The sequence below is a fragment of the Ochotona curzoniae genome, unplaced genomic scaffold, assembly GCF_017591425.1.
Source record: "Ochotona curzoniae isolate NIBS_2020 unplaced genomic scaffold, NIBS_Ocur_1.0 patch361, whole genome shotgun sequence".
Classification (NCBI taxonomy): domain Eukaryota; kingdom Metazoa; phylum Chordata; class Mammalia; order Lagomorpha; family Ochotonidae; genus Ochotona; species Ochotona curzoniae.
In genome coordinates, this window is record NW_024466930.1 from 818416 (window position 1) to 846060 (window position 27645).

General features: G+C 41.0%; 1 protein-coding gene and 3 non-coding genes across 4 annotated transcripts; 3 read left to right on the top strand and 1 right to left on the bottom strand.

Annotated features, from left to right (window-relative positions):
• Positions 1-4536: 4536 nt before the first annotated feature.
• TRNAM-CAU lies at positions 4537-4609 on the bottom strand. Its single transcript has one exon. It is a non-coding gene; the product is annotated as a tRNA-Met (tRNA).
• Positions 4610-6235: 1626 nt separating this feature from the next.
• Positions 6236-6317, top strand: TRNAL-UAG. Its single transcript has one exon. It is a non-coding gene; the product is annotated as a tRNA-Leu (tRNA).
• Positions 6318-8317: 2000 nt separating this feature from the next.
• Positions 8318-8391, top strand: TRNAT-UGU. Its single transcript has one exon. It is a non-coding gene; the product is annotated as a tRNA-Thr (tRNA).
• A 14796-nt stretch (positions 8392-23187) lies between these two features.
• Positions 23188-24132, top strand: LOC121167366 (olfactory receptor 2B11-like). The gene has a single exon (XM_040996816.1). The coding sequence runs from the start codon at positions 23188-23190 to the stop codon at positions 24130-24132; it is 945 nt and encodes a 314-aa protein (XP_040852750.1).
• Positions 24133-27645: the final 3513 nt, after the last annotated feature.

Here is a 27645-nt window from a genome sequence, read left to right on the forward strand (position 1 = left end):
GCGGCTTCACTGAGAGCTAAGGGACCTGTGGCACGTTGCTTTAGCTCAATGGGCAGCCTCTTTCTCATTTGTGAAAGGCAGTAATGATAAGCTGACCTCATACAGCAGATGGAAGAATTGATGAGTAAGCACAAGTGACACAGCCAGAACATAAAAATCAAGTTCACTTCATTATCTCTAATTTGTTGCTACACTTGTTTGGAAACTAGTATTTATTTATTTTTAAATAGTTTTTGGTTTTTTTTTAATTGTAAGGGGAGATTTACAGAAAAAAAGAAGGGATAGAAGCAGAGATAGAAAGATCTTCCATCCACTGGCTCACTCCCCAAATTACTGTAATGGTTGGAGTTGCACCGATCTGAAGCCAGGAGTCAGGAGCTTCTTCTGGGTCTCCCACACAGGTGCAAGGTCTCAAGGCTTTGGGCCATATTTGACTGCTTTATTAGGCCACAAGCAGGGAGCTTGATGGAAGTGGAGCAGCCAGAACATAAAATGGCACCCGTAGGTGAGCCCAGTGCTTACAAGGGGAAGATTATCCAATTGAGCCATCATGTCAGGCCCCAGATATTATTTTCAATTTGTGAATAAGTCCAGGCATATTTTTGGTTGAATTATGTACCTCTCAAAGATGTTGAAGACTTAATCCTCAATAACTGTTAATGCGACCTGGAATGTCATCTGAAAGCAGGCACTTTTTAAAAATTTATTTGTTTGTTTGTTTTTCTGTATCTGGAGTAAGCAGAGATAAAGGGAGAAGCCTCCCACCCATCCCAGGTCCCCAATGTGGGGCATGCTCCAAGGGTTCTGCTCAAGTGGTTTTGACAGTTCAACAGTTTTGAATTGCTGTCAATCTCACCATTCCAAACACGATGAAATCTCTCCAGAATCCACTGGTTGACAATAGTCCACTTTGGAGTTTCCGTTTGCCCAGATTTTCATTGCCGACACGTGGCTGGGGCGGATATCAATTTGTTCTGTCCTCTGTTGTGGTACCAGGTGTCCTCTGCAGGTTCCGATGGACTGCCATATCCTCCATGTGCACTTGGATATGCTGTCCACTGCTCCGTCTGAGCCACTGAGGAGGCTCAGCTTTGACACATGGAACCTGCACTTCTCTTCATGGTTGGGGTTCTGAGATCAGCAGTTCAGTTGGAGGGATCTCCAAAGAAACTTTGTCTGATTCTTGAAACTTTTACCTGATTCTTGTGTGTGTTTGCCAGTTCAAGGTCTGGCACCATCTGTCGCCTCAATCAGCTTATGCACATACTGGTGGTTGCAATTACCAAGTCAGTTCTGTTTCTAGCCCTGTCTTCCACGTGAACTGATGGGTGTTGCAGTGCAGCCCGATCCTGCCCAACACACACTTGACCCTCACATAAACCATAGAGAGCTGCAGCCTAGTCAGAGTCACCCACAATAACCCCCACCAAACCTGGCCCCTACCCAGGTTCCCATGCTTGCCACTATGTACAGCAGACTTGTTCAGTCTGTCCCACATCCCATTCAGCTCTCGTACATATCAATGGGCATTGAAGCCTAGTTCATCCCAACCAACCCCACTATCCAGCCCACACACATGCTGGCAGGTGCCGTTTTGTCTAGCCATGCCTGCCCCTGGTTTTCATGCTCAGCAGTCGAGTAGCAACCCAAGAGGGAGGTACCCACTATTACCCTACTGGGCCACTCCCATTCCTGGAACATGCTCTCTCCAGGTGGTTCTGCAGTTTAACTTGACAGAATTAGCCCCCTCTTTCCATGCCAGCATCTGCCAGCTGATGCTGTGGCAAAGCCCAACCAACCCTCACCCACTCTGATTTATGCTTGCACCAATAGGAACAGTCAACCAAGCTTGGCTTTTCCCTGATCTAGCTCACATGAAGCCCACAGGTGTTGTAGCCTGGCCTGATCTGGTCTGCCCCATTCCAACTCATGCTTTCTGGTGAGAGTGGCAGTCCAGTAGGGGGCCCTCCACATTCATCCTGCTGGTTTAACCCCCCCCCCCCCTCAGTTCTCACATGTGCTGGTTGGGTACTATGGCCCAGTCTGGCATGGCCCCTCTTACTTCAGCATGTGCCTGTGGGTGCAGTAGCCTGGTCTGGCCCACCCTCAATTCCAGCTGACATTGGTGGGGGTTACAGCCTAGCCCAGCCCAGCAAGCAATTAATCCCAGCATACTGTGTCCTGGTATGTGTTGGGACCAAACCTGGCCTGATCCACACTCTGTTCTGGTACTTGGATTTGCCAGCGGGTGATGTGAACTGGTTCAGCCTGGTCTGCCCCCAACCTGTGCCAAATATATGCCTGTGGGTACCTTTTTCTGTCCTGGTTCTTGTGCTCACCTGCAGGGACTGTGTCCTGACAGAGGAGTTGCCCAAGCTCCTCCATCAGAACCTCTCCCAATGCCAGATCTCGGGCATGCTGGTGGGTGCATGGCCAGCCCGAATACAGGCACTTTGTAAAAGGAATTGAGTTTTAATGAGATAGTATTCAATTAAAGTGGTCTCTAATCCAGTAGATGATACCTTGATAATAGTAAAGAGGGAGATTTAGATACTGGAAGATAAAGTGGCAAGAAGATTCTTGAGAACTAAGGCAGAGGTTGCAGTTACTGACCGCAGGAAGGAAAGCCAAGCAGAGCTAACGTGAAACAGAAAGTGCAGCAGGACATTGCTTTAGATTGAATTCCTGCACTGGGCCACAGCAGCGAGGACTGAAGTTGAAATGGTAGAACGCTACACCACCAAGCTGAAGCTAAGCTAGTTATTGGAACTTAGGATAAACAAGTTGGTGTGACACAAAGGTCCATCCGCTTTACTCAGCGCACAAAAGAAAGAACTTGATCTAACCTGATGTCCATGAATCCATCATTTTCCTATTCTGTCTCATTGTCCTCACCTTACAAAGAAAGTGGCTTTGAAATAACTGATCCACTGTGTGTCTTTTGTTTCCCCTTTCTTCAGGCCCTATCTGTCTATACAAACCACTTTTCTTGGCTCATGGAAACATTCACTCTGTTTAGCAGAATCAAAGATTGTTTGGTTATAGAATTAAAAATAAAGCTGGTCAAAATCTTTAACCACTTTTCTTTAAACCACATTGCTTTAATTTTGCTATTTGCCACTAGCAATTGTCAGAAGCTGAATATGTGAGGAGGGATGCTTCCTTAGAATTCCACATTTTCAGCTTCTTTAACTATGAAACTGTTTTAAGCCACCCAGTTTGTGGTGATTTGCTATGGCAGTGTTAGGATCAAGCATCAAGCGTCGAAAGCATGATTTATACTAGCGAATAAACAGGTCTGTTATTTTAGCCATGTGACAAAGACCTTCAACAAAATACTAACTGCTTGCCAAAAATGTATTTTTTAAAAAAGATTTACTTATTTTTATTGCAAACTCAGATACACAGAGAGGAGAGACAGGAAGAAAGATCTTCCATCTGATGACTCACTCCCAAGTGACTGTAGTGGCCGGTGCTGCGCTGATCTGAAGCCAGGAGCCAGGAGGTTCCTCCAGGTCTCCCACTTGGGTGCAGAGTCCCAAAGTCTTGGGCCATCCTCGACTGCCTTCCCAGGCCACAAGGAGCACCTGGGGCTGGGGGACAGTCATTTGATGATGCCTAAGTGCCCCCAAGTGGGGAAGAATATTACAAGGGTGTTACTTGAGTGGTTTTGATAGTTCCGAGATGCTATTGGCTTCATTGCACCGTGGTCGAGAACATTTTTCCAAGATCTGTTGATGGGCCAAGTTCACCTTAGTGCATCCAAAGGATGCAAGGAACATGTTACAGAGCTTGGTCAAGAGAGTTGTTCTGTTTTCCATCCTCTGATGAGGCGCTCAGCGTCCTCTGCTGGCCTAGATGAACTGGCTGTTATATCACCCATGTGCATCTGGGCGTTGTATCCACTGCACAGGCACCAGCAACTGACGAAGCTTAGTTTCAATATATACACTTCATATATTTTGATTTTCCTTATGGCTGGGGTTTGAGTCCAGTGATGTAATTAGAAAGTCCCCCAAGGTGACCTCATCACCTGCACCAGCCACTGTACATACTAGTGAATCAGTGGCATACCTGGTCAGTGCTGCCATCAGCCCCATCTATGAAGTGAACTGACAGTGTGCTGTGGGCGGGCACCATGTCCTAGTCCAGACCATCCCCAGCTTTTGTGTGGTACAGTTAGCACAAATCTGACATTAACCAGGCTCAGAAGTCCCACAAGTTAGTGGGTGAATTTCTCCCAGTAATGTTACAACGTGTGTGGGTACAAGGCAACGTACTCAGTTACCAATAGCTGAGGGATTGGTATTATATTGGTATTATTTTGAATCACTAACTTTAATACAGATGTGTGGACTCAGGTTATAGTTTTACAATGTGCCGGAGTCTCTACCAAATCACTGTTGTGGTGACGGCTGAAGTTGAGTCCAAAATGGACCCAAACCCGGGATATCATGTTGATACCTTAGAAGCTTAGTGGGTAGGACAGTTTAAATACTTTGTGCTTGGGCAGCTCTCTGGAAAATAGAATAGTCGTGCCTTCTCTGAGGTTCGAACTCAGGACCTTCAGATTATGAGACTGACGCGCTGCCTACTGCGCTAAGAAGGCACCCCCTGTCTTTGTACCGACCCATGATTTTCTTTCAGTTTTCTTGTAGTAGCTTCACCAGAAAAGGTTGCAAAACAAGAATATATGCCATTATATTGTTTAGCATTGCTATAAGTATGTCCTAATTCTTGACAAAAATCATTTCAGTATTTTATCCTTTATTAAATAAATATGCGCCCCAGTGGATGTTCCACAATATCTTAAACATCACTGACCATGTGAGCCATCACATCTCATCAGATTGTTCACATTGGTCCACAGCAAGACACGTGAGAAGACACCACTAGAAGGTGACAGACAGGAACAAAAGTCCTGACATGGGTCTACAGGCAGGAAGAGTTGCAGGCTGCAAAAACAAGAGTGGAGCTTCTGCTGTGTCCTTATGCGGATGCACGTCAGGTTCCTAAGTGTGGTGGCTGTGCCTGACCAACTTAGCTGAAGGGCCCTTTCTAATGTGAATAGAAGGGAGGGAGAAAATGAGATGACTGAGAATGGTCTGAAAGAAAAACAAACTCTTGGGTTCCAAGATAAGGTCACCTGACCCAACTAGACTATTTTAAAAATTTCAAATTATAGGAGTCGGTTGAAAGTTGTCTATATGTTATCTATTGATTTAACTAAAATTCATTTGGCTTTCTTGTCAATGCGTTTGTTAATTTTGAAAGGTTTATCATCTGTAAAATGGAATGCTATTTGTCACTATCATGTAGGATGGAAAACTGAGTTCGAAAGGTTACTCATAAAAACTTTATGACATAAAAACTTTATGACAAAGAGATAGTAAGGTTCACTGAGTACTTAATGTGAGCCAAGTACTCCTTCAAGCAGCTGACATGCGTCTGTTCAAAATGAAGGTTATGCCATCCAATTTTCAGAGAAGTTTTACTGTCTTCCTTCTTCATATGACGAAAGTGAGGCTTGAAAACTTTAAGTGACTTGCCAAGAACTACTCACTGCTGGAATTTGAAACAATGTCAGGGCAGCATCAAGTGGGCCAGGCAGAGCTGAGGGAGAGGACACGTGGCAGGGAGGCGATGCGACGCGCGGGTCTCCCGCCGCACGTGGGGGTGGGCCTGCAGGACACTCCCCATCCGCGCGGGAGCGGCGAGGCAAGCCCAACGCTCAGGGCGAATTCACGCAGCCCCGAACTTTGGGAATCATGGCCCCCAACACGAGGAGTAAGGCGCAAAAGGCCTTTTTCAGAAGTTGTTTCTTTTCACAGATTTCACAGGAAGAAATCACATGCAGACGCAAAAATCACTTGGAGCCTGGGTGGGTGGAGATGGGGTCCCTCTGCCTTCGGCTTGTGGAGACCCAAAGTGACTTCCCTTCGGCACGCTCCAAGCACGCCTGAGGGATTAGAGACCCAACCCTGCCGGGACCACGATTTCTAACCATTTGTTCTAGGACGGAGTCCTTTTACTAAGTAAGCATTCGCATCTTTATTCTCGGATACCACAAGAACAGAGGACAGGAGGCAAACGCTAATCTCCCAGTTGCAAGGCAAGGGATCTCAAAGAGAGAGCTATTTGCAGGTTTTGCCGGAGCAGAATCCTTTCTGCATAAAAACAATAGGGTTTGTGCCTTTGGTATCATTTAAGATTGTCCCAAAACATTTTGTTATGTGGTAGCGTGGCCGAGCGGTCTAAGGCGCTGGATTTAGGCTCCAGTCTCTTCGGAGGCGTGGGTTCGAATCCCACCGCTGCCAGGTTTATTATTACAAAAGGAGAAAGCCGTCAGAAAGGAAAATGACACCTACTACACCTATTGTCATTTCTCTTGCTTTATGTCACCACATCTATGCTAATTTGCTACAGAATTCACCGAAATTGATATGGTATCTCACTATTACAACCAAAACAGTTGTTTTATTTTTGTTTGCTTGCTCCCTAAGAAGTGTCCATTTATTCCTTTTCCTGTAGTTTCCCTTTTACATTTCTTTCATTGACACTAATATATTTTCAGAGCCATTTGTTTCTTTTTCATGAGTGCAGTATTCACATGGTTTACATGTTTTTTTCCCTGTGAGGTGGCATTTTTTTTCTTGCTGAGATGTATAAGCTACATATTTAAAAAATAGATATTTTGTCCACAGTTTCTTCATTTCATTGCTCTTTATTCTTCTGCATTTTTAAGAGGATGAAGTTACATCCAGGAGGAATTTTTTTTTAACGCAATGAATGATGTCAAACTTACATTGGCCCCAAATTTCATAAAAAAATTTCTTTCCTACCTCAGCACTATAGAAAAATTCTGTCTTCATCTTTCCTGTAGTTATATTTGTGATTTTTTCTTTATTCTTGTAAAGTTTATATCTACTTGCAGCTTTTTTTTTAATCACAGGTGGCAGATCGACTTCAGATTTGTTTTTTCTTAGTTGGCTATCCAACTAGTTCAATATCATGTTTTGAATAATCCATCTATATCTATTGATGAGTTACCATTTGTATCACATTTTCATATTTATTTATTTTCCTCCATATTTGGAATTTTCATTTTGCTACATTCATCACAAATGAAGTCTTGAACCATAATTTGCCTTCCAATTTCTGGATATCCTTTTAAATAAGTTATTTGCTTAGCCTACCAATGATTTATTCTTTCTTTGGTGACACTGAAGGTCTGAGAGTGCAATATATTTGTTATGAGTTGAAATTTTCACTTATTTATAAAGTAACAGAGTTAGCTTCATCCATTTTACCAGTCTCTACTAGTACTATACATACATATACTATACATTTTTCTGATTTTTTTTATAACACATATTTTATTTTTTCTGTTTATTTTTTACTTTTTCAGGTTCTGAAAGTTGTCATAGTTGTATCTAATTTACACTTTCACTTCAGTAACATAAAGGTTCAACTTAAACTCTTGGCTACAGATTTGGCTGTATGCTTTCACAAGGCGTACAGTACATGGGTCACTGTGGGTCCCACCTTAGGCGTCAGCTGAAGATGAAGGCAACTACTCTTCACCCTTGAGCTCTGTAGTCATAATCACTGTAGATGCTTCCAAATTCACTGCTCAAAGGATCCATGAACGAAACAAGGTTGAGATTCCAGAGAATTCTCGTGAGCTTCCTACAATTCGCCTGGAATTCTTATTTTTCCTAACCTAGAGACACAGACAGATCCTCGATCTTGCCAGAAGCAGCCTAAGGAAATAAAGCGACTAGAACTTAGCCTGTTCGTGGAGGAGCTGAGACCAAGGCTAAAGAAAAACAAGCCCAGGCAGCGGACACTGGAGCGGTCCACACTGAGAAAGGGTTGATGCTCCCTGCCGTCTCCTCCAACCTGCTGCCTGCCACGAGCAGGTGCCCTGCCAGTAAGCTCTGAGAGTGCCCTAACCCACTTGTCTGAGACTCTCCGTGGAGGTCTTGTGTGCGGAGATGCCCATTTAAAGCAGTCGAATGAAGAACCTCAGCTGAAAAAGCTGAGAGATGCAGTAATGGCAAAGATTATCTCATTTGGAAATGGTGAGTAGCCCCGACTTCAGCTGACGGTGATCTTTTGGATTAACTGAAGCGCTAATGGAGCCCTCCCAAAGGCTTTCCATTGTGATAGTGTGGTAGTGTATCTGAATATGGAAAACGTGTTCTTGGAATGTGTTCAACTTTCCCAAAGCTACCCGCTACGGATCGAATGGACTGACGAGAATATTTAGTTTGATATCAAGGATGGATTCAGCGTAAACCAAATAGCACTTCCAGGCCCTATGGCTTAGTTGGTTAAAGCGCCTGTCTTGTAAACAGGAGATCCTGGGTTCGACTCCCAGTGGGGCCTTTACTTTTTCCTTGAGGGGAACTCTTCATTCATCCATATTTGCACGTATCCATGGTGTAGTGTGAACCAGTTTGACTACAAAACTGCCACCCATAAAATAAATGACATAAACCTTAATTAGCTGTTGAATTATGTTATAAAAAATTTCTTTTCTCCCAAGAAAACAGATTCAAAATCTACATTAGGTTATGCAAGATTCAACACCTGTTATAAGTGAAGAGGAAAGCATCTCTAAACTCTAATAAGGTCTGGCTCTCTGGCTGATTCAGAAGAGTTCTGAAAAGTTAAGAAGTAGTTAATCCACCAAAAAACGGTGGTGGAGAAGTAGGCTATTTTCAAGATGATGCTTGCATTTGGGGAACAGAGTATTTGCAACCCCCCTGATAATTTTACCAAAAGAACTAAGAACAGCTTATGATTGCCAGGGCTGTGCATCTCTGGGGCTGCACCAAAAATACAAAAGGAATAAATAAGTTGAAATATACTTTTCAAATATCAACACCAACAATTGTCCACCTTAGTTGAAATTTGTAAGGAGTGATAAACCAAAGAACGTCCTGCCATTCTATAACAAAAAATATTTTGTTGTAAAATTATGAGTGTAAATTCAACAGATTTTTAAAAATATGTATAGAAATGCTGTTATTGTAGTTTGACATTAGATAGTAATTTTAAATGAATAGCCTTTTGAAATGATCATTATAGACAACTCAACCTTTAATTTGAATAATTTCTTTCCAATTTGTCCAAGCTGTAATATAGGACTTTTAGAAAACAAGTTACCAAAAAACTTGTTTCCATGTTACATGATGCTATGCAAGCCATCTGGTACATCTGATTTTCTTTTTTTTTTTTTTAAAGATTTATTTTTATTATTTTTTTTATTGGAAAGGCGGATATACAGAGAGGAGAGACAGAGAGGAAGATCTTCCGTCTGTTGATTCACTCCCCAAGTGAGTGCAACGGGCCAATACTATGCCGATCCGAAGCCAGGAGCCTCTTCTGGGTCTCCCACGCGGGTGCAGGTTCCCAAAGCTTTGGGCCGTCCTCGACTGCTTTCCCAGGCCACAGGCAGGGAGCTGGATGGGAAGCGGGGCTGCTGGGATAGAACCAGTGCCCATATGGGATCCCGGGCGTGCAAGGCAAGGACCTTAACCACTGCGCCACGCCCACATGTGATTTTCAAAGCATTAAGTATGCTTTCTATTATGGCCTTCAGACATTTAGCTATGTAGAATATTTGCAAGTCTCTTTGACAACATATGTATGTTCCAGATAGAATTAAACTTTTCTGTTATTTGTCTCTCATAGGATTTCTGGATCTGAAACCATTATCAACACAGTGCATCTAACTAAAATTTTTGTATAATTGAAAAACAATGAACAAAAGGTCAGACAACTGTCATCGATGACAGGGATTGTGTATGCCTCAAACATTCGTAAAATAGCATAACGCAATAGATACCGGCCCACTATATCTCAGTGGCTCCTTTCATGACTCTTGCTTGTTCACAAACACATTAGACAATGCACAAGGGATTTGGGAACATTTTTCTTACATATTTGTAATGATGTTCAAACAAAATGGAGTGGTAAGTCTTGCATCTTTAACAAATACATATTAAAATCCTGACATTTGAAGATTACTAATATTTTGCGCTGTTTGTACCAAAGCTAACCCATATATTGAAGCCTGCCAAGAAGAAATAAAAATGAGAGCAAAAGACTTTCTTAAACAATGCTTTGCAGAAATTCTCCTATCATACAGGATCCTATATAGGAAGTAATACAAACTGTTATGAAGAAATGTAACTATCACAGATCTAGGAAGCAAATCCATTCAAGTGAGGAGAGGGAAAAGGTGATGAACTAAGCAACTTTGGAAATTGTAATCTTTAAAGACAGAAAGCCCTGTACACAGCATTGTACAGGAGTTGATTATGTTGTTGCCAGGGAAGTATAGATGAACAACTCCAAAACCATTGTGCACATATATTGGAACTGAACAATTAAATAGATGAGTGGTAGAGGATGAAAGCCAGATTTCTCCTTTTTGATGTAGAAGGTTACAGTCAAGAGAAAGTTAGAATAATCCATGTGGTCTGGATTAGCGTTTAAGACTTCAATATGATCTCATGTTTAGCACAATACATATTTATTTATTTATTTATGTACGATCATATATGTGTGATAGCTATAAGAACACACAAATATCATGTTACACACACTGAGATTTAGTAATTCTGTCAACTGAGAGTGCCTAAAAGCAAGAACATCCAATTTATAATAAGGAGACTCAATACAAAGATCTTGGCATATAATACCATTGTTTTATGAAAGGAATCAAGTCTCCTTGAAAAAATAGCTGATACAGGACTGGGGCAGGAGATTGATTAGATGAGACGCAATAATTTTATAGTGCCAGGAAGTAAAAAAGTGCTAAAAACTTCATAAAAATCACATTACACACACACACACAATGAGTTACATGGACACACATTGGAGCAACTAAGGAACTTTCACATGCCAAAGAATCTTTTGTGAATTGCAAGAATTCTCCTTCTGTATGCTGTCTGTGAATTCTAGCCACTTTGGCCACCCTGGGTACTGAGCTCCATCTCTGTTGTTTGTTGTTTCCTTGTTTGTTTCCCTGCCCTCTTGTTCAGCCTCTCCAGGTGTGAGTTGGGACAATCATATAGTTTAACTCATCTGCTTTTCAGAGATCTTTGTCCTGAAATTACATTGTCCAATGTCTGAAAATCATGCAGCATATTTTTAAAAATGTTTTTATTTGGGTATTTCTTTAATACCTACATTTTCTTTTTGTTTGTTTGTTTGTTTTTAAAGATTTATTTTTATTATTTTTTTATTCTTCCATCCAATGATGTGTATTTTGTTTTGTTAAACTATATTTTTTAGTTCCTATGTTTTCTAATGGAAGCCTGTGAATAAGTTGGTTACATCGATTCTATTCAACTTTGTATCCTCAGTACCTACGACAGCATGTGTTTAATAAATGTATGAATAAATAATAAATTGTGTATGTTCAATATACCTGCTTAGTTTCCCAATATTTTTAAATATTTATTCTATTTTTATTGAAAAGGCAGATTTGCAAAGAGGAGGAGAGACAGAGACAGATCTTCTATTTGCTTGTTCACTCACCAAATGATCACAGTGGCTGGAGCTGAGCCAAGAGCTTCTTTCTGGTTTCTGACATCGGTGCAGGATCCCAAAGCACTGGCCCACCCTCCTCTGCTTTCCCAGGCTGCAAGAAGGGAGCTGGATGGAAAGTGGAGCAGCCAGGTCACAGACTGGCACCCATATGCAGTCCTGGCACTTGGAGGTAGAAGATTAGTTAATTGAGCCATTTTGCCCTGCCTCCCACTGCCAATATTCTTTCTTATATATTGTTCTCTCATGGTTCATTAAAATATAATAATGCAATTATTTGTTTACATATCTGTCATGTTGGAGTTGTGCATTCTAATACTTAACACCTATTACACAGTTTGAGTTTAACTACAAACTGAGTAAGTACATCTTTTAAAATCTCATGGTTGAGATGAGCTTGACTTCAGGGCTTGGGTGGATGAACCTCCCAAGAATCTAGAAGCTGCTGGGGTATCTGAGCCAGGTAGGCCTCAATGTTAGGGGCCCTAGACCCAACCACTGCTGCCAAGTAGTGAGCAAATCCATCGGCACCAGGCTTCACCAGCTGTCTGTCCAGCGGTGAGCTCTGGTGTCTATGGGAGTGTGGAATTACCTCCTAGGGACATCCATGGATAAGACCATTGTATGTATAGATGAGGAATGAATCCTGAGGGACTCCCAACAACAGGGCCATTGTACTTACAAGTAAGTGAGGAGACTGAGACCTGGTGTTTTGGAGGGGAGAGACCAGAATATCTGTGTGGATCATATCAATGCACCAGCCCACATGGGGGTCCTAAGTAGAGCTTGTTAACATGGAACATTGCTGAACACCACATGCTAGTCCACACAAAAGCTAGGGCTGAGGGCAGCCAATCAGGACTAGATCCCAGTACTTGCTTGAATGTTGGAACAGGGGATGGGTCACATTAGGCAGGGTCATGTCACTAACCAGCATGCAAGAGAACTGGGTTTGTGGGTAGATTCTATGGGGGATATCTGAGCCAAACCCTGAGGAAATACAAGTTCTGTTGGTTAGCTCGAGTTGAGGTGGTGATAGGCTGAGCTAGATGTGACCATGGAACCTGCCACACTCACGGGTACAGGGACCGAGAATAATCTGGGCAGGTCCAGGCTTCAGTATCCGCATATGCATCTTAAAACACAGTGTGGGGTGGGCTTGGTTGCAACATTCACTAGCTCATAAAAGGCCAAGATGGAGGAGCAGGCTATGCTGGGCAAGGGCCTAGCACCTACTGGCATGCGTGAGATCTGGGTCTGGGAGTGGGCTGAGTGGGGGAACATAGGAAAACTCTCTTAGTGGGTCCAAGCTTGGGAGTCAGGCAGGCTGGTCACGGTGTGTGGGTTGATTTTGTAGGGGGCGGACTAGACAGGGCAGAGCAAACCTTAGCTCACTGGCAAGAGCAGAAACCAGGCTGGAGTACAGGTCATGCCGGGCTAGGCTGTCACACCTACTGGTTTGCATGAGCCAGGAAAAGCCAAGCTTGGTTGACTGTTCCAATTGGTGCATGTATAAGTGTGAGTGGGGGTGAGGGTTGGTTGAGCTTTGGTGCATCATCAGCTGGCAGTTGCTGGCATGGGAAGAGGGGGGCTAATCCTGTCAAGTTAAACTGCAGAACCACCTGGAAAGTGCACAATCCGGGAGTGAGAGACCTGGGAGGGAAATAGTGGGTTCCCCCCTCTTGGGTTACCACTGCCACGGGAAGGCACGAGAACTAGGACAGGGGCTGGGGTAGCTAGACAGAGAGGCACTCAACCACACCCGTGAAGGCTTGACTGTTGAGCTGGGTAGATGGATCCAAGCTTCAATGCCATTTGCCATGTACGAGAACCAAGGGGGATGTGGGTCAGATTGGACTGGTCTGCCACACATACTGGCAAACCAGGGTAGGGGGTTGGCCTGGTGGGGGTTATTGTGGGCCGCTCTCATCAGGCTGCAGCTCCCACTGGTTTAGGCGAAGACCAAGTATGTGCTGTGCAGAACCAGGCTGGACTGCATCACCCACTGGTTCCAGTAGAAGACGGGGCTGAAAACAGAACCAACCCAGCAATTGCAACTACCAGCTGACCGGGTGATGGACTGTGCTGGGCCCTGTGCTTGCTGGTGCATACGAGTATCTGGCCTGGGAACACCTCAGACGAAGTTTCTTTGGTGATCTACCCAATTGAAATGCCAGACTCAGAACACAAACCATGAAGGGACAGAAGATGGAACAAGTTAATCAACCACCTCAGTTATAGGTTGGCAACAAAATACTGGGCAAATAGAGACACTATGATGGACAATGTCAATTAATGGATTTTTCAACAACCTCATCGTGTTTGGAGAGGCAAGATTGGCAGCAATTTCAAAACTGGTGACCTATTGAAACCACTTCAACGAGTATCTTGGAGCATGCCCCACATGCGGGACTTGGGGTGGGTGGGAAATCAGGTGGGGCTTCTCCCTCAATATCCCCCTGTACCTCAGATATATGAAGGAAACAATGTGGAAATAATGGTCTTGCCCACTTTCCTGTAGCCCTTGACCCTTTATGCACAAATTAACCATGTAAAGATTGTTAAAATAAAAAATATTTTAAAAAAAATTTAAAAAAACACAAAAACAAGTAAGAGTTGTATAGCCGATAGGTAAAAACTGGAACAAGTAAGGTGTCAAAAAGAGCATTTGTGCCAAAGTGCATTTAATTCTTAACTATCTTCAATGCTAAGGCAAAAGGTGTAGCTTGGTGAATTAATTTTTTAATGTATAATTTTATAACATACTGCATTCATGTTTATCAAAACTTTTTCCTGGGGTGAATCCTTGCCTGAGTGTGTGCACTCACAGCACGCACAGGATCCTCACTGGGATCCTCATGTGCTGTGCAAGAACGGGGCAGGTGCTGTGGTTCATAGGATGCCTTAGCTGATGGGGGTTTAAACCAGTCCCTAGACTTTCCAACTGCAGCCGACATGTTCGTTTCACGACTCTTAGTACCGTTTTGTGGACACAGGAAAAGTGTTGTGAACGTGTTAGTGATAAGTATCACGGGCCTCAACCCAACCACTTTGACTTATGATAACGTGAGACGTTCTCCTGCCCTTGTGGCAGTTGCACTCATAGCTGTGTTCATAGACCAACAGCAACTCAGATTTCTGTGTGTTGGTGGAAAGGGTAGAACCATCAGAAGTCTTTCTTTACATTTACCTGAAACCACACTCTCAACATGGAAATTTCTCATGTGTACCCACATTTTAGAATGACTGGGGAGGAAAATCAACCTTCTGGTTTTACCATCATATTCTAATGTTAATCTGTAAATTGGACACCCCAAAGATCACCAGTGACCTCCAAATCATCAGACTTGGCAGTTGTTGTTAGAATCACCTTTATTTCTTTTTTTGTTTGTTTGTTTATTTTTTGTTTTATTTTGTTTTTTTCTTTTAGAATCGCCTTTATTTCGAATAGGATAAGGTGCCATAACCCTATGACTGTCAGTCTGGAAGAAGTGCCTAAGTGAGATTTGGTGACTTCAAAAAGAAAGCAAACCAGGAGGCAAACTTTACTGCTTCTTCCTTCTGTTCAGTTTAGGAACACAATGACTACTTCCACCCTTCACTCTCCTTAGGAAGAATTAAGACATAGAGCCAGTATTCTTAGAAAAAGTAATACATTTACAACAAATTTTATTCAGTTTATTTAAACTGAAATGGATTTATGATTATTACCTTTAAGTTGAGCAAATTATCTATTTTTCCAAAGCAAGGAGATGTTTAAAAAGTGAAAGCAGCCAGGACTCCTGCACGTGTGGAATCCTGGCATTGCAGGTCGAGGCTTTAATGGCTATGCCACAGCACTGGCTAAAATATTCTATCTTTAGACAGAGAACTGACTGGCAAGCCTGGAAAGTACATACTTGTGGTTCTATTTATCAAGCTCTAAGTGCATAGGTTCTGTAACCATGCACACCTTTGATCTATGCTCTGCTAAACTTCATTTATAAGTAGTTTCCAGTTGGTTATTTTTTCAGTCTAATTTTTAAAATATATTATTTCTTTTAGATGTGTAGTAATAATAAACAATATGTTATTTTATCTGCATAAATATAAATAAAATATACTCATAGTATTTTATGCAAGGAAATTGCACCCATTGCTTTATATAGCTATTGAATTCTTCAGTATGACTTGCCAGGTTTTCTCTATTCAATCTGTACTTTATCACCTATAACGTTCAGTAATCCTCCAGCCACCAATAGATGAGTATTCATAGCCTTTCCAGAACATTTTTTGTGGTATGTCTGCTGAACCTCTTCTCTGTTGTCTCTCTCTCTCTTTTTTAATGAGGAAGAGAAGTTAAAGAAAAACTTTCCAATCCTTAAACGCTTTTCTGAATTCTGATATAATATTGCTTCTAAAGAACCTAATACTGTGCTATTTGTTTAACATGTGATTTTTGTAAGCATTATTAAATAATAACAAGAATAGTTTATATTGGCTTAAAAGCATCTAGTCTCCAAGGAAGAGTTTTAGTCTCTAAGGGAATAAATAAATTGGCTCCCTAGAAATTGAAGTTTAGTTCTATAAATTACAAAGGTGGAATGATCCTCTGTTGTAGTGATTCCCTCAGCTTACATGTGAGTTTGAATCACCTGGGGAGCTAGTTAAAGTAGTTTCTTTAGTTTCATCCCCAAAGGTTTTAATGCTTGTTTGGCTAGGGACCTACAAGGGTGCATTTCTTAGAAGTATTCTAGGTGATTATGAAGCAAGTGCATTACATTTTCAAAACTCGGGTTTAAAAATATTATACACAGGGATAGGCATTTGTCAGCAGTTGTGAACATACCACTTGGAATCCTGGTATCACATATTAGAGTGCCTGGATTCAAGATCCAATTCTGCTCCTCATCCCTGATTCCCATTATTGTGTATTCAGCAAGACAAGTTACAGCTCAATCAAGTAGGATCCCTGCTACCTATATGGGAGACACAACCAACCCAATCCTGGCTGTTGCAGAATATGGGATCTCTCTCTCTCTCTCTTTGTACCCTGTTTTTCAAATAAACCAAATAAATAAACCTTGCTTTGAATGTATAAAATATTATACACAGAGCTTAAAGTAAGGTTCGTCCATGCCGTCTGCAATTCTGTATTAATTCATTCACATACTTGCCATCAGGGGGAGGAGGAATTAGCTACTGGAAGTCTTCTATATTCCAGTGTTTTCAGACACTATCTCATTTAATTGATCTAGCCATCTATTAAATATATATTATAATAATCTCTTTGAAGATGAAGATGCAAGTTCAATGAAGTTCATTGTAATATAGCCAGTAAAAGGTAAAGTTCAATTTCAAATTCAAACCTGCCTAACTCTGCAGCTCTTGCTTCATATATATGTATGAATATATATGAATATATATTCAATTTTATTAGAATCAAGGACAAAATTTATGACTAAACAAAATCAAGTGACCTAGACTGACCTCAAACTTTAAATTTATGAGTTAGGAAGCCTATATTAATCTCCTGTTTTGTGCAAGGAGAAGAAACCAGCCTAGTAAATTGTATTTTAAGTCACTCTAGTGTTGGAGTAATCAGATATTTATGTAGGAGATTCTCCATGGAGAAGGAACAGGCCATGTAAGAGCCTAAGTTAATATGCTCCATCATTTAGACTCTAGCCATCAATGTCTAGAGCCTTGGTCATGTTCTCTTTGTGCCCCTGAGTCTTTAGATTTAAAAGTAGGAAGGAAAGGGATCATATGGCACAGTCCCAAACAAGAGGTTACCCATCATGATAGCCAATAACTTTGGAAGGGTAGCCTAGAAAGGAAGCTTTGAGGCTATGAAGTGTCTTTTTGGATCCAATTCTTTACAAATATGCTTGGAAAATGACAGATTATGGCTCAAGTACTTGAGTTCCTGCCTCACCTGGGAGACCAAGATGGAGTTCTTGGCCCCCAACTTCAGATTGGCCCATCCCAGCTATTGGCCACTGAAGAGTTAACAAGTGAAAGGAAGATATCTCCTTCTTTGCCTCTCTCTCTGTGACTCTGCATCTCAAACCAATATTTTAAAAATACTTTCACTTTTAAAATAGTTAGAAATCTTTTGTTGTTGTTGTTCCATCTTGTTTTTTGGAATGATTCACTCTGAGAGGCTCTTACATGATGGAGATAGTTGAACAAACAGGAAGGGGATCTTAATTAGACTAGCAATGGTGCTAAGGACAGTTGGAAATGAGAGTCCGAATATTTTCCTTGAGGTGCTTTCAGTATGACTGAAAAGACCAAAGAAGCACCCAGATGCTGTAGATACAAGAGAGTCAGTGTTCACTCACAACATTTGCAGAGCATCCCTTTGGTGCTTGAATTCTGAAAATGTGTGAGCTCTGTAAACCTTGGGTAAACTATTTATCTTCTCAAAGCTTCAAGTTCCCTAAGTATAAAATGTGCACAGTAGTGCACAACATGGAGTTGTTAGGAGTGTGGTTTTCATTTAAAGCATCTAGAATGTGTTAAACACTTGCTATTATCACATTATTTGTTTGCATTCTGAAAATTGGTAGGGCTAAATCACACTCTCCCTTGCTATTAAGCATTAATGAATGGGAAAACTGATGCAATCTATACTCACAGCAAGAATGGGAAATACAAGACTGGTACCACTTCCCCAGGGAAATCCATTCACCAAGGACTGTCCCTAAGAGATCATTGTCACCCTGGCTGAGAATCTGTTTTATCTGTCTTTGTGTCACACTTGGAACCAATAGAGAATACTTTCTGCTTGCAGAATGATAGTCATCCTATCTTCCATACCAAGGTGACTCTTACAGGTGCACTGGCCTACCCACCTCTCTCAGGACCTTGAGACTCCGACTCTTCCACAGCCTTTCTCCCGGCTAGACTTCCATAGCTAGTCACCCACTTCAAACCAGTGCGAATGAGAAGAGGTATGTTCTGATGAAGCTTGTTTCTACACAAAACAGCCTAGATAGCCTTGGGTTTTGTTTGGTTTAAAAAAAAAAAAGTTCTGAACTTTGAATAAGATCAAATGAGATAAGATGCCTCAGTGAGTTAAATACATTTTCATTATACCAGATTAATGGCTGTTAGTCATTTACCTCAATTCCATAATTATGTCCAAAAGATCCAATGGTCTAGGAGAAGGGAAAGAATGAGAGAGAAGGCAGTCAATAAACATCACTTATATTAAATCTAATATTTTGAAACTCAACTTGAGAATCAAACAATATGAATGATGACAAATAAGCAAAAATATTGAGACTGTTTTTGACAGAGTACAGTGTTTTCACTTTTTTCTTTGGCCATGATATATGCAAATATACTGATGTTTTGTAAAACACAGATTCATTTTCTTTTAATTTTTAAAAGAGAGAAGCAGATACAGAGAGAAAGATTTTCCATCTGCTGGTTCACTCCCCAAGTGGCTGTAACAGCCAGAGCTGAGCTGATCCGAAGCCAGGAGCCAGGAGCCAGGAGCTTCTGCGTGCAGGACTTTGAGCTGTACTCGACTACTTTCTCAGGCCACAGGCAGGGAGTTGGATGGGAAATGAAGTGGCCAAGACTAGAACTGGCACTCTTATGGGATCCTGGCGCTTATACAGTGAGGACTTTAGCCACTAGGCTACCGTGCCTATTTTTCATAATACTGTTCCTTAGACTCTAGGATTTCCCCTTTCACCCTCTCCATTTCATCTCCCTGACACTGATTTCCTTTATATTATTACAATAATATAGTCCTTCAACAACAATCACAAGTCCATCATGTACATTGTAGGTATAGACAATGGTAGAAAGTCCAGCATCCCATTGTCAAGATATATTTAATGGTTTCATTGGGAGTCCATCTTTTATTCAGAGGTAGAAATGCATTCTGCTATATATCTTCACTTAAAATGTAGATTTCTATTTTCTATTTTTGGATACATCTCCCTTGCCACTGTCTACCTCTATATCCACCCCAGTTGCTGCCTTTGGTAATTCAACAGCTGACACAAACCACCCCAGACAGGGAGTCCTATAGTTGTATGATATTTTGCAAATTAGCATTGGTGAAATTGACCTACACTTGTCTGGAAGCAACAGAAATTCCTCTGGTAAACAGAACTTTGAGCTAATCCTTGTGGGCACACTGAGAATTTACCCTGTTTTAGGTCTCTATTATTAAATTGTTTATTCCAATCAATCCTCACGTATATGCCCCATTCTGTTAGCTTCCTTTTCATTATTGCAGCATCTTAGATTAAAATATCAGCTTCTTTTAAGTGCATCTTTTGCTTTACATCCATCCCTTGCTCTTGATTTTCATTGTCCAGCTAACATTCTCAGCATCTCTCCAATAGCCTGTCCTATGACCTCTCAGCTTTGTCTCTTCTTTAGTCCAGCAATACATTGCCATAGTAAACATTCTAAAGTATGCTCTAATTATGTCTTATCCCTTCTGAAAATCTGTCATTTGACCTGACTCCTTAGCATAGTATTAAAGATTTTCTTGTTTTAGAACCAAGTCATTTTTAGTAGATTTTTTTTTGCCACACCAATATGTGCATATTATGCAATTGAATTTATCAGATCTGCAAATGTGATAGACAGAACTAAGCATGTTTAATTCAGAAACGTTGTCTCTTTGGTAACAACTGATGATGTATGTTCTTTATCTGTTCAAACACGGCCTTTACCTGCTATGCTCCTTATCATAATTTATAAATATTAAGATTCTTTCTGGGTCTAGCATTGGGGCATGGAAGGTTAAGCTAACACCTGTGATGATAGCACCACATGGCCACCAGTTCAAATTCCAAACGCTTCATTTCCAATTTAGCCACCTGCTGATGCACCTGAAAAAGTAGTGTAAAATGGCTTGGGTATTGCTTCTGCAACCTACGGGAAGACCTGGATGGAATTCTGGGCTCCCGGCTTCAGACTGGACCAGCCCTAGCTGTTGTGCTCATCTGGGGGAAAGAACCATTGGGTGAAAGATCTGCCTCTCTCTATGTGTCTCTACCATTCTCTGTTATCCCGCCTTTCAAACAAATAAGCAAATCTTTTTAAAAAAAAAACACTTTATATGTTTTCTTTACTTAATTTCTATTTTTTTTCTTACAGATACAAATGTTCAGGATTAAAAAACAAATATTAACATGAGCTTGCAATGAAAAATAGCAATGCTTTTCCTCACTATTTCTCACTTTCCAGAGGAAATATGTTCTTCATAATTTCTCTGTTTTCTTCTATTTAATCATACTTCTTAACAACAAGCTTTGGTCTATACCAGGAAAAATCTCCTACCTCCTGGTTCAGTCCCCAAATGGCTGCAATGACCGGAGCTGAGCCAATTCAAAGCCAGGAGCCAGGATCCCCTTCCAGGTCGTCCACACTGGTGTGCAGGGTCCCATGGCTTTGGACCACCCTCTATTGCTTTCCCAGGCCACAAGCAGCAGGGGACTGGATGGGAAGTGGAACAGCCAGGACACAAAGCAGCACTTATATGAGATCCTTGAGTGTTCAAGATGAGGATTTAGCCACTGAGCCATGGTGCTGGGCCCAACATATTTAATTCTTATATGACAGAGAGACAGTAAGAGACAGTAAGAGACATAGAGAGAGGTGTTCCTTAGTCTCCAAAAATTCATGCATCATGCTTTTGGACTAGATTAGCATCAACAGTTTACATTTTCCTAACTGTTGAAATCTTAGTAAAATCCTATATTGGGTTGTGGTTACCTAGAAGTCTTCTCTCCATTCTGCCATCCCAAAGTGACAAGTTTGGGTCGATTCTTTTTAATTTTCTCCTTAGAGACCTGGCTTTTCCCATTTTTCTTGGAGACATGGCTTCTGGAGCCTTTTCAGTGCTGCTTGTTTCCAAGCTGTCTCATGAGACCTCTCTTCCCCATTGTCATGGAGGATTCCTTCATTTCGTGTAGGCTTTCTGACCTTAAATATCTTCTTTTTCTCTTTATCATTTTGGTGGTACATATCCTCCAGCAGCTTCCAAAGAAATCATGCCTGGAAAAGAAAACTTTGGGGATGCTGTATGTTTTAAAATGTCCCATTCCAGCTTCATTCTGTTTGGTTCCAGATGGAATTCCAGATTTGAAATTCTTTTTCCTCAGTATTTTTAAGTCTTACAGTCTCACTTTCCCAGTCGCTATGAAGACACCTTGTCTATTTTTTATTGACTTTTTGGTTTCTATGTATATTTTCTTCCTTCTGAAAATTTTTGGGGTTGCCTCATCTTGTGTAATCTGAAACCCTTTTAATGTAATGCCTACATGGCCCTGCTGTCCTTCAGTGTGGGTGCTTTCTTATGGCAAATTCCTTTTCTAATTTTCTCCCCTACATTTTGTTCATTTTTTCCTATTAAAACCTTATTGGGAGAGGAGGAAATACTTGTTCTCTAACCTCCAGGTTTCACAGAACAGAATAATTTTTATTATGTTGAATGAAAGTGGAATGTAGAGGAAAAAGGTTTTCAATTTGTCGTGTTGTCCATTCACAGCATCACAGAAGAAAGAGAAATTAATCATCTTGGTGAGTTTGACAGATAGATCCAAGGCTGTCTGGCTCAGCCACTTGCTTTTTCTCTGACTGAATCTGATCTGTCTGTAGGATTCGTTGTGTTCTATTCCTTCAGGGCCTGAATTGGAGGCACAGGTTCATTCACACATTTCTCTCCCTTCATTTTTTCATTTTCCAATGAATTTAGAAAGGAAGAAATGTTAATGCTTAAGACCCATTAAATTGATAATTAAAAGCTACAACAGCCAGACCAACAAAGGAAGACTGCCAGGGCTAGAAAGGAAAGTGGGTGGTGAGCATCATGAACACTGCATATAGTCTAATTCTAATTCTTGGCATACAACTCTTCATCATCACTGTCCTCACTTACAAAAGACTAACAGAATATTTCGACTTATTTTCTGTTACCAGTTTTTTAATTAGTCAAAGTGTTCAATTGTACACAAGAAACAGCAATTCCAGTCGTTGGAACAGATAAAGAAAAAAGTAGAAGAATGGTACTTCACAGAATCAAAGGGAAAGGTCAAGAACAAAATTTGGCCAAACACACACACACACACACACACACACACACACACACCCAGAAACAAGCCACAGCCAAGCCAATATCCCACCTCTGGAAGAGACTCTAAGAACACATCCTTTGGTGCGTCACCACAGGATGTACATCAGGAAGGCAGCTGATCTGGATTTCTGGCAGCCCCTTGTCCTCTTCATACCATTGTGTCATTTCACTACATTCAAATTCTAAGTGGAAGCATCTGGTTGATCAAATCTACCTCAATCAATTTTTTTCCAGCTGTCTGGGATCTGAGAGACAAAGATGCTCCCTCCTTCCATTGGCTTAAGACTTAATGTTCACTCATCACACAGGACTTTAATGTGGGAAACATAAAATCATTTTCCACACAAACAAAGCTTTTCAAATGTGACTTTATAAGGTTAAATGTAATAATTACTTCATACATGGTTGTGATTTCTAATGAAGGTATGCCCCATTTTTCCTCCATATTTACTTTAATTCTGCCAACTCAGAATTTTTTTTAATCACTCTCACCTTCTTTAATTTCAACAGATCCTTCTCATCAAAATTCAATGAAACACATGAATGAAAGTTTTCCAGAAGATTTTATTCTCATGGGCCTTACCAAATATCCATGGCTGGATCTTCCTCTTTTCTTTGTCCTCATGACCGCTTACTTGTTCACGTTGTTGGGAAACATTGCTATTATTCTGGTCTCTCAATTTGATTCCCAACTCAAAAGTCCCATGTATTATTTCCTCACCAACCTTTCCTTTTTGGATCTCTGCTTCACCACTACAACTGTACCTCAAATGCTGTTCAACTTAGGGGGGCCGAACAAAAACATCACATACACAGGTTGCATAGCCCAGGCCTATGTATTTCACTGGCTAGGCTGTACTGAATGTGTCTTGCTTGGCATCATGGCGCTAGACCGCTATGTGGCTGTGTGTAAGCCTCTAAGGTACTCTGTGATCATGGATCATAAACTCTGCCTGCACCTGTCGAGCACTGCATGGCTCACAGGTCTGGCCAATTCACTACTGCAGTCCACTCTCACAGTCCAGCTGCCTCTCTGTGGGAACCAGGTACTGGACCACTTCTTTTGTGAGCTGCCTGGTCTTATTAAGATGGCTTGTGTGGATACCACAGTCAATGAGCTTATTTTAGCTGTGGTGGCCACTCTCCTGATAATGGGTCCCCTCTCAATGATTCTTGTCTCTTACAGTTACATTGCCAAAGCTGTATTTCGAATTCCTTCTGCTGCTGGGAGACTTAAGGCCTTCAACACATGTTCATCACACCTGCTTGTGGTATCATTATTTTATGGGCCTGGCATCTACATTTATATGCAGCCCTCAGGGGACGGTCCGCAAGACCTGATCAAAGTCTTGACCCTGTTTTACTGTGTTATTACTCCTATGGCCAATCCATTCATCTACACCCTGAGGAACAAGGAAGTTATAGGAGCTTTGAAAAGGCTTCTGAAGAAGTTCATTTCATCTGGGAACGTATGAGAAAATGATGATTTGCTGTTGATGTGAAAGCCATACAGTAATACACTCCATCAAAACCATGTTCAAAAGTCAAATCAAGAAAACATCTATCTATGAAGAACACCTTCATAGCAAAGTCCCTAAAATTTAGTTTGAAAATGCTTTGAAATTTTTTGGTTTACTATCAGTGAAAAATTCTAAGAGTATTTGATATTATGAAATAAATCTTAAAAATATTTCTTGAAGTTTTCTGTCTCACTCTTGCCTTTCAAATAAATAAATAAATCTTTAAAAACATGCATCTTGCTTTTATAACTTGCAACTTTCTTGGATTTAATCTTCTAATACTGACTCTATTTTGATATATTTTTAATAATAATAATGTAACAAAAGAAATAAAATACAGACTAGAAAGATAATAAAATTATTAAGATACTGTATGTTTCTGTCAAAATTTGGATTCGTTTTCTTTTTATTTAGGTTCGTGGGGTGTAAGATTGTTTATACAAGCTCTTTTTTATTTAAAGTAGACATTTGTGGCTATAAATTTTTTCTTATTAGAATTGCTTTTGCTGCATGTCATCCAGTTTAGATTGTTATATTTGTATGTTCAGTTCTATTAATAAATCTTATATTTTTTTCTGATTCCATCATTGACTTTTTGCTTGTCCAGGGGACGGTTACTTTATTTTCACATACTTATATTTGTGAATTTTCCAATTCTTATCCTGTATTATTAGTCAGCTCTACATTACTATGATGAAATATTTGAATAAACTAATTAAAGAAAGAGGTTACTCAGTTCATTGTTTTGGAGGTTCAAGTTCAAAAGTGAGTGACCAGGCCGGCGCGGTGGCGCAAGTGTTAAGGTCCTCACCTTGCACGCCCAGGATCCCATATGGGCGCCGGTTCTAATCCCGGCAGCCCCGCTTCCCTTCCAGCTCCCTCCCTGTGGCCCGGGAAAGCAGTCGAGGACAGCCCAAAGCTTTGGGACCCTGCACCCGCGTGGGAGACCCGGAAGAGGCTCCTGGCTTCGGATCGGCATAGCATTCATCTTCCTCTCTGTCTCTCCTCTCTGTATATCTGCCTTTCCAATGAGGAAAATAATAAAAAGATACAGAAAGATCACTTGGTGAGCCAGGAAGTAGAGAGGCCATTCACTTGGGCTTTAGCCAACCCTCCTGTACAAACTATCTTCTGAGAGAATGCCCCCAGTGACCTTTGGACCTCCCAGTGTGTCTATCACCTAAACTCAAACTGCGCTTTCAACCTTCTTACTACCATTGACTTTCAGGAGCTAAATGATGTTTGAAGGTTTCCACTAGAGTTTGCATCGGAATTCACTGGGACCTCCGGCTGGACCCTGAAGAGGCAGTGTAGAACCGGCACGTCACCAGGGCAATGGAGCCTTAAAATATTCAAGTCACATAACATCCCGTATTCATCTCTAGTTTTATCACATTTAGGCAGAAAAGATACTTGACATAACTCACATCTTCAGCTTTTTTAAGTATATATTTTTAAAGGTTTTTTTTTTTTTTTTTTTAATTGGAAAGGCAGATATATACAGAGGAGAATCTTCCGTCTGATGGCTCACTCCCCAAGCAGTAGCAAGGGCTGGAGCTGAGCCAATCTGAAGACCTTAACCACTACGCTATTGTGCCGGGCCCAACTATGTTCTTTTAATGACCATTGTAGGAGGACATTGTGAGCCTGGAAGGCCAGCAGCACAGGATTGCAGTTCATTGGGCAGTATTTGCATGAAAACAACCAAATGGCTACCTTTTGCATACCTGTTGGGAGATAGTTCCCACAGGTCGAGTAAACAGCATGTAAATGAGAACACCTAGCGTGATGTAAAGACTAAAGGAATTCCAATCTAGAGTGCGATAACAGTTGATGGTTTTGTTTATGAGCTCGATACTTCCTCCCCTACCCAGTACGGACTCTCAGAGTATAAAGTCTGATGCCCCTAATAAACTTCAGCTTTGACCATCAGTCAGGGTCCACGCGTGTTATTATCAGCTCCGTGCACCAAGTCCGTCGCTGCGGGACAGCGACAGACCATTACTTTTATCATTTTGAAAATTAACCAGTATATGAGTTTGAGAACTTTCCTGGTGTTCAGCAGCCACTCGACCGCTAAAACAGAGTATTACTCACACCAGTGATAGTCACAACGAGTTGTAATTACAATGTGAGGCAATATGACCGACTGACCGGGACAGACACCCATTACCCGAACAGCACATTTACAGAGTTTTTATAGGGGCAGTCTTTCCAATTAAAAAGAAAGAAAAAGAAAATAGTCTTAAAATATGATAATAATAATTTAATAATGAAAGTACTATTTAAAGCTAAAATATATCCACACGATGGATGTATTATGCAGGTTTTTAAAAAAGAGGAGCATTTCTATAAAAAAAATTTAGAAAATTTTCTGGTTAATAATAAAGCAGCATATGGAAGTGTCTAAATAATATGATAACTTAGAAGGGTAAAGGAGGTACATACCTATTTTTGTTGGAAAAGTAATGGAAGAAAGTGAAAGGAGCAAGGAATGTAAAAGGAAAGATGAAAGAGGGGGCAAAGGTGAGAGAGGAGTTAGTGGGTAGTAGGCAGTTAGGGTATTCTGGGTCCCCCAGTAAAAGAGAATTTCCCCACCATGTCTTGAACTCACCAGGGCACGTCTCTTCCAAGGGACAGAGGTGCTATTAGCATATCAATTCCCCACCTGAAGTATCGGCCATCCCCTCTGGCCATTGTGGGAGGGCCTCAGGCTGATCTCTTTATCATTGAAAGGAGAGCAGGAAGAAGTAATACACATCTGCCTAAGGCCTGGAATGTCCTATGTCTGGTATCTCTGTGACCTTTTGTCCCAAGGCCAGGTACCTTGGAAACCAGGAATTTTCTTTGTTTATGGAGAAACATCTTTGAGGGAAACCTTTAAAAGGTGCATTCCCCACCATTCATTCGGGTTTTGCTTCTTTGCCTCCTGCCACTATGGCAGAGCACTAGGGTTCTTTTTACTTTTCCTCCTGCCACTATGGCAGGAGGTAAGGGTCTTTTCTATCTCAAAACCCCCTCCCGTCGCTAGGACGGGAGTCTTCTTTTCTCAGCCTTTCTAATAAATCCTGCTTTAAAACTAAACTGTGTCCGCATGAAAATTCTTCTTTCCTGCGAGACAAGAATTTGAGGTTGCTGCCATACTCGGAGTCAAAATTCCTGCAACAAAGGCAAGACAGGAGGAACAAAAACAAAACACTGATGAAGATGAGGGTGGTTGTGTACCAAATAAAGGATTCAGAGATAGAAGCCAAACTCTGGATATGTTGATTTTCAACCAAGGCAACTTTTTCATATTTAAAAAGGAGTTGCAGATGGAAGAAAACCTTGAAATTAAATACAAATAGTCCTGTTTATCAAGCTTATAATATAGGCATATAGAAAAAATTAAATCAAATCAGGTATTTGCACAGAATTCTGTCTATATTCCCTAACGACAATATAATTCAAAAACAATAAAATAAACAA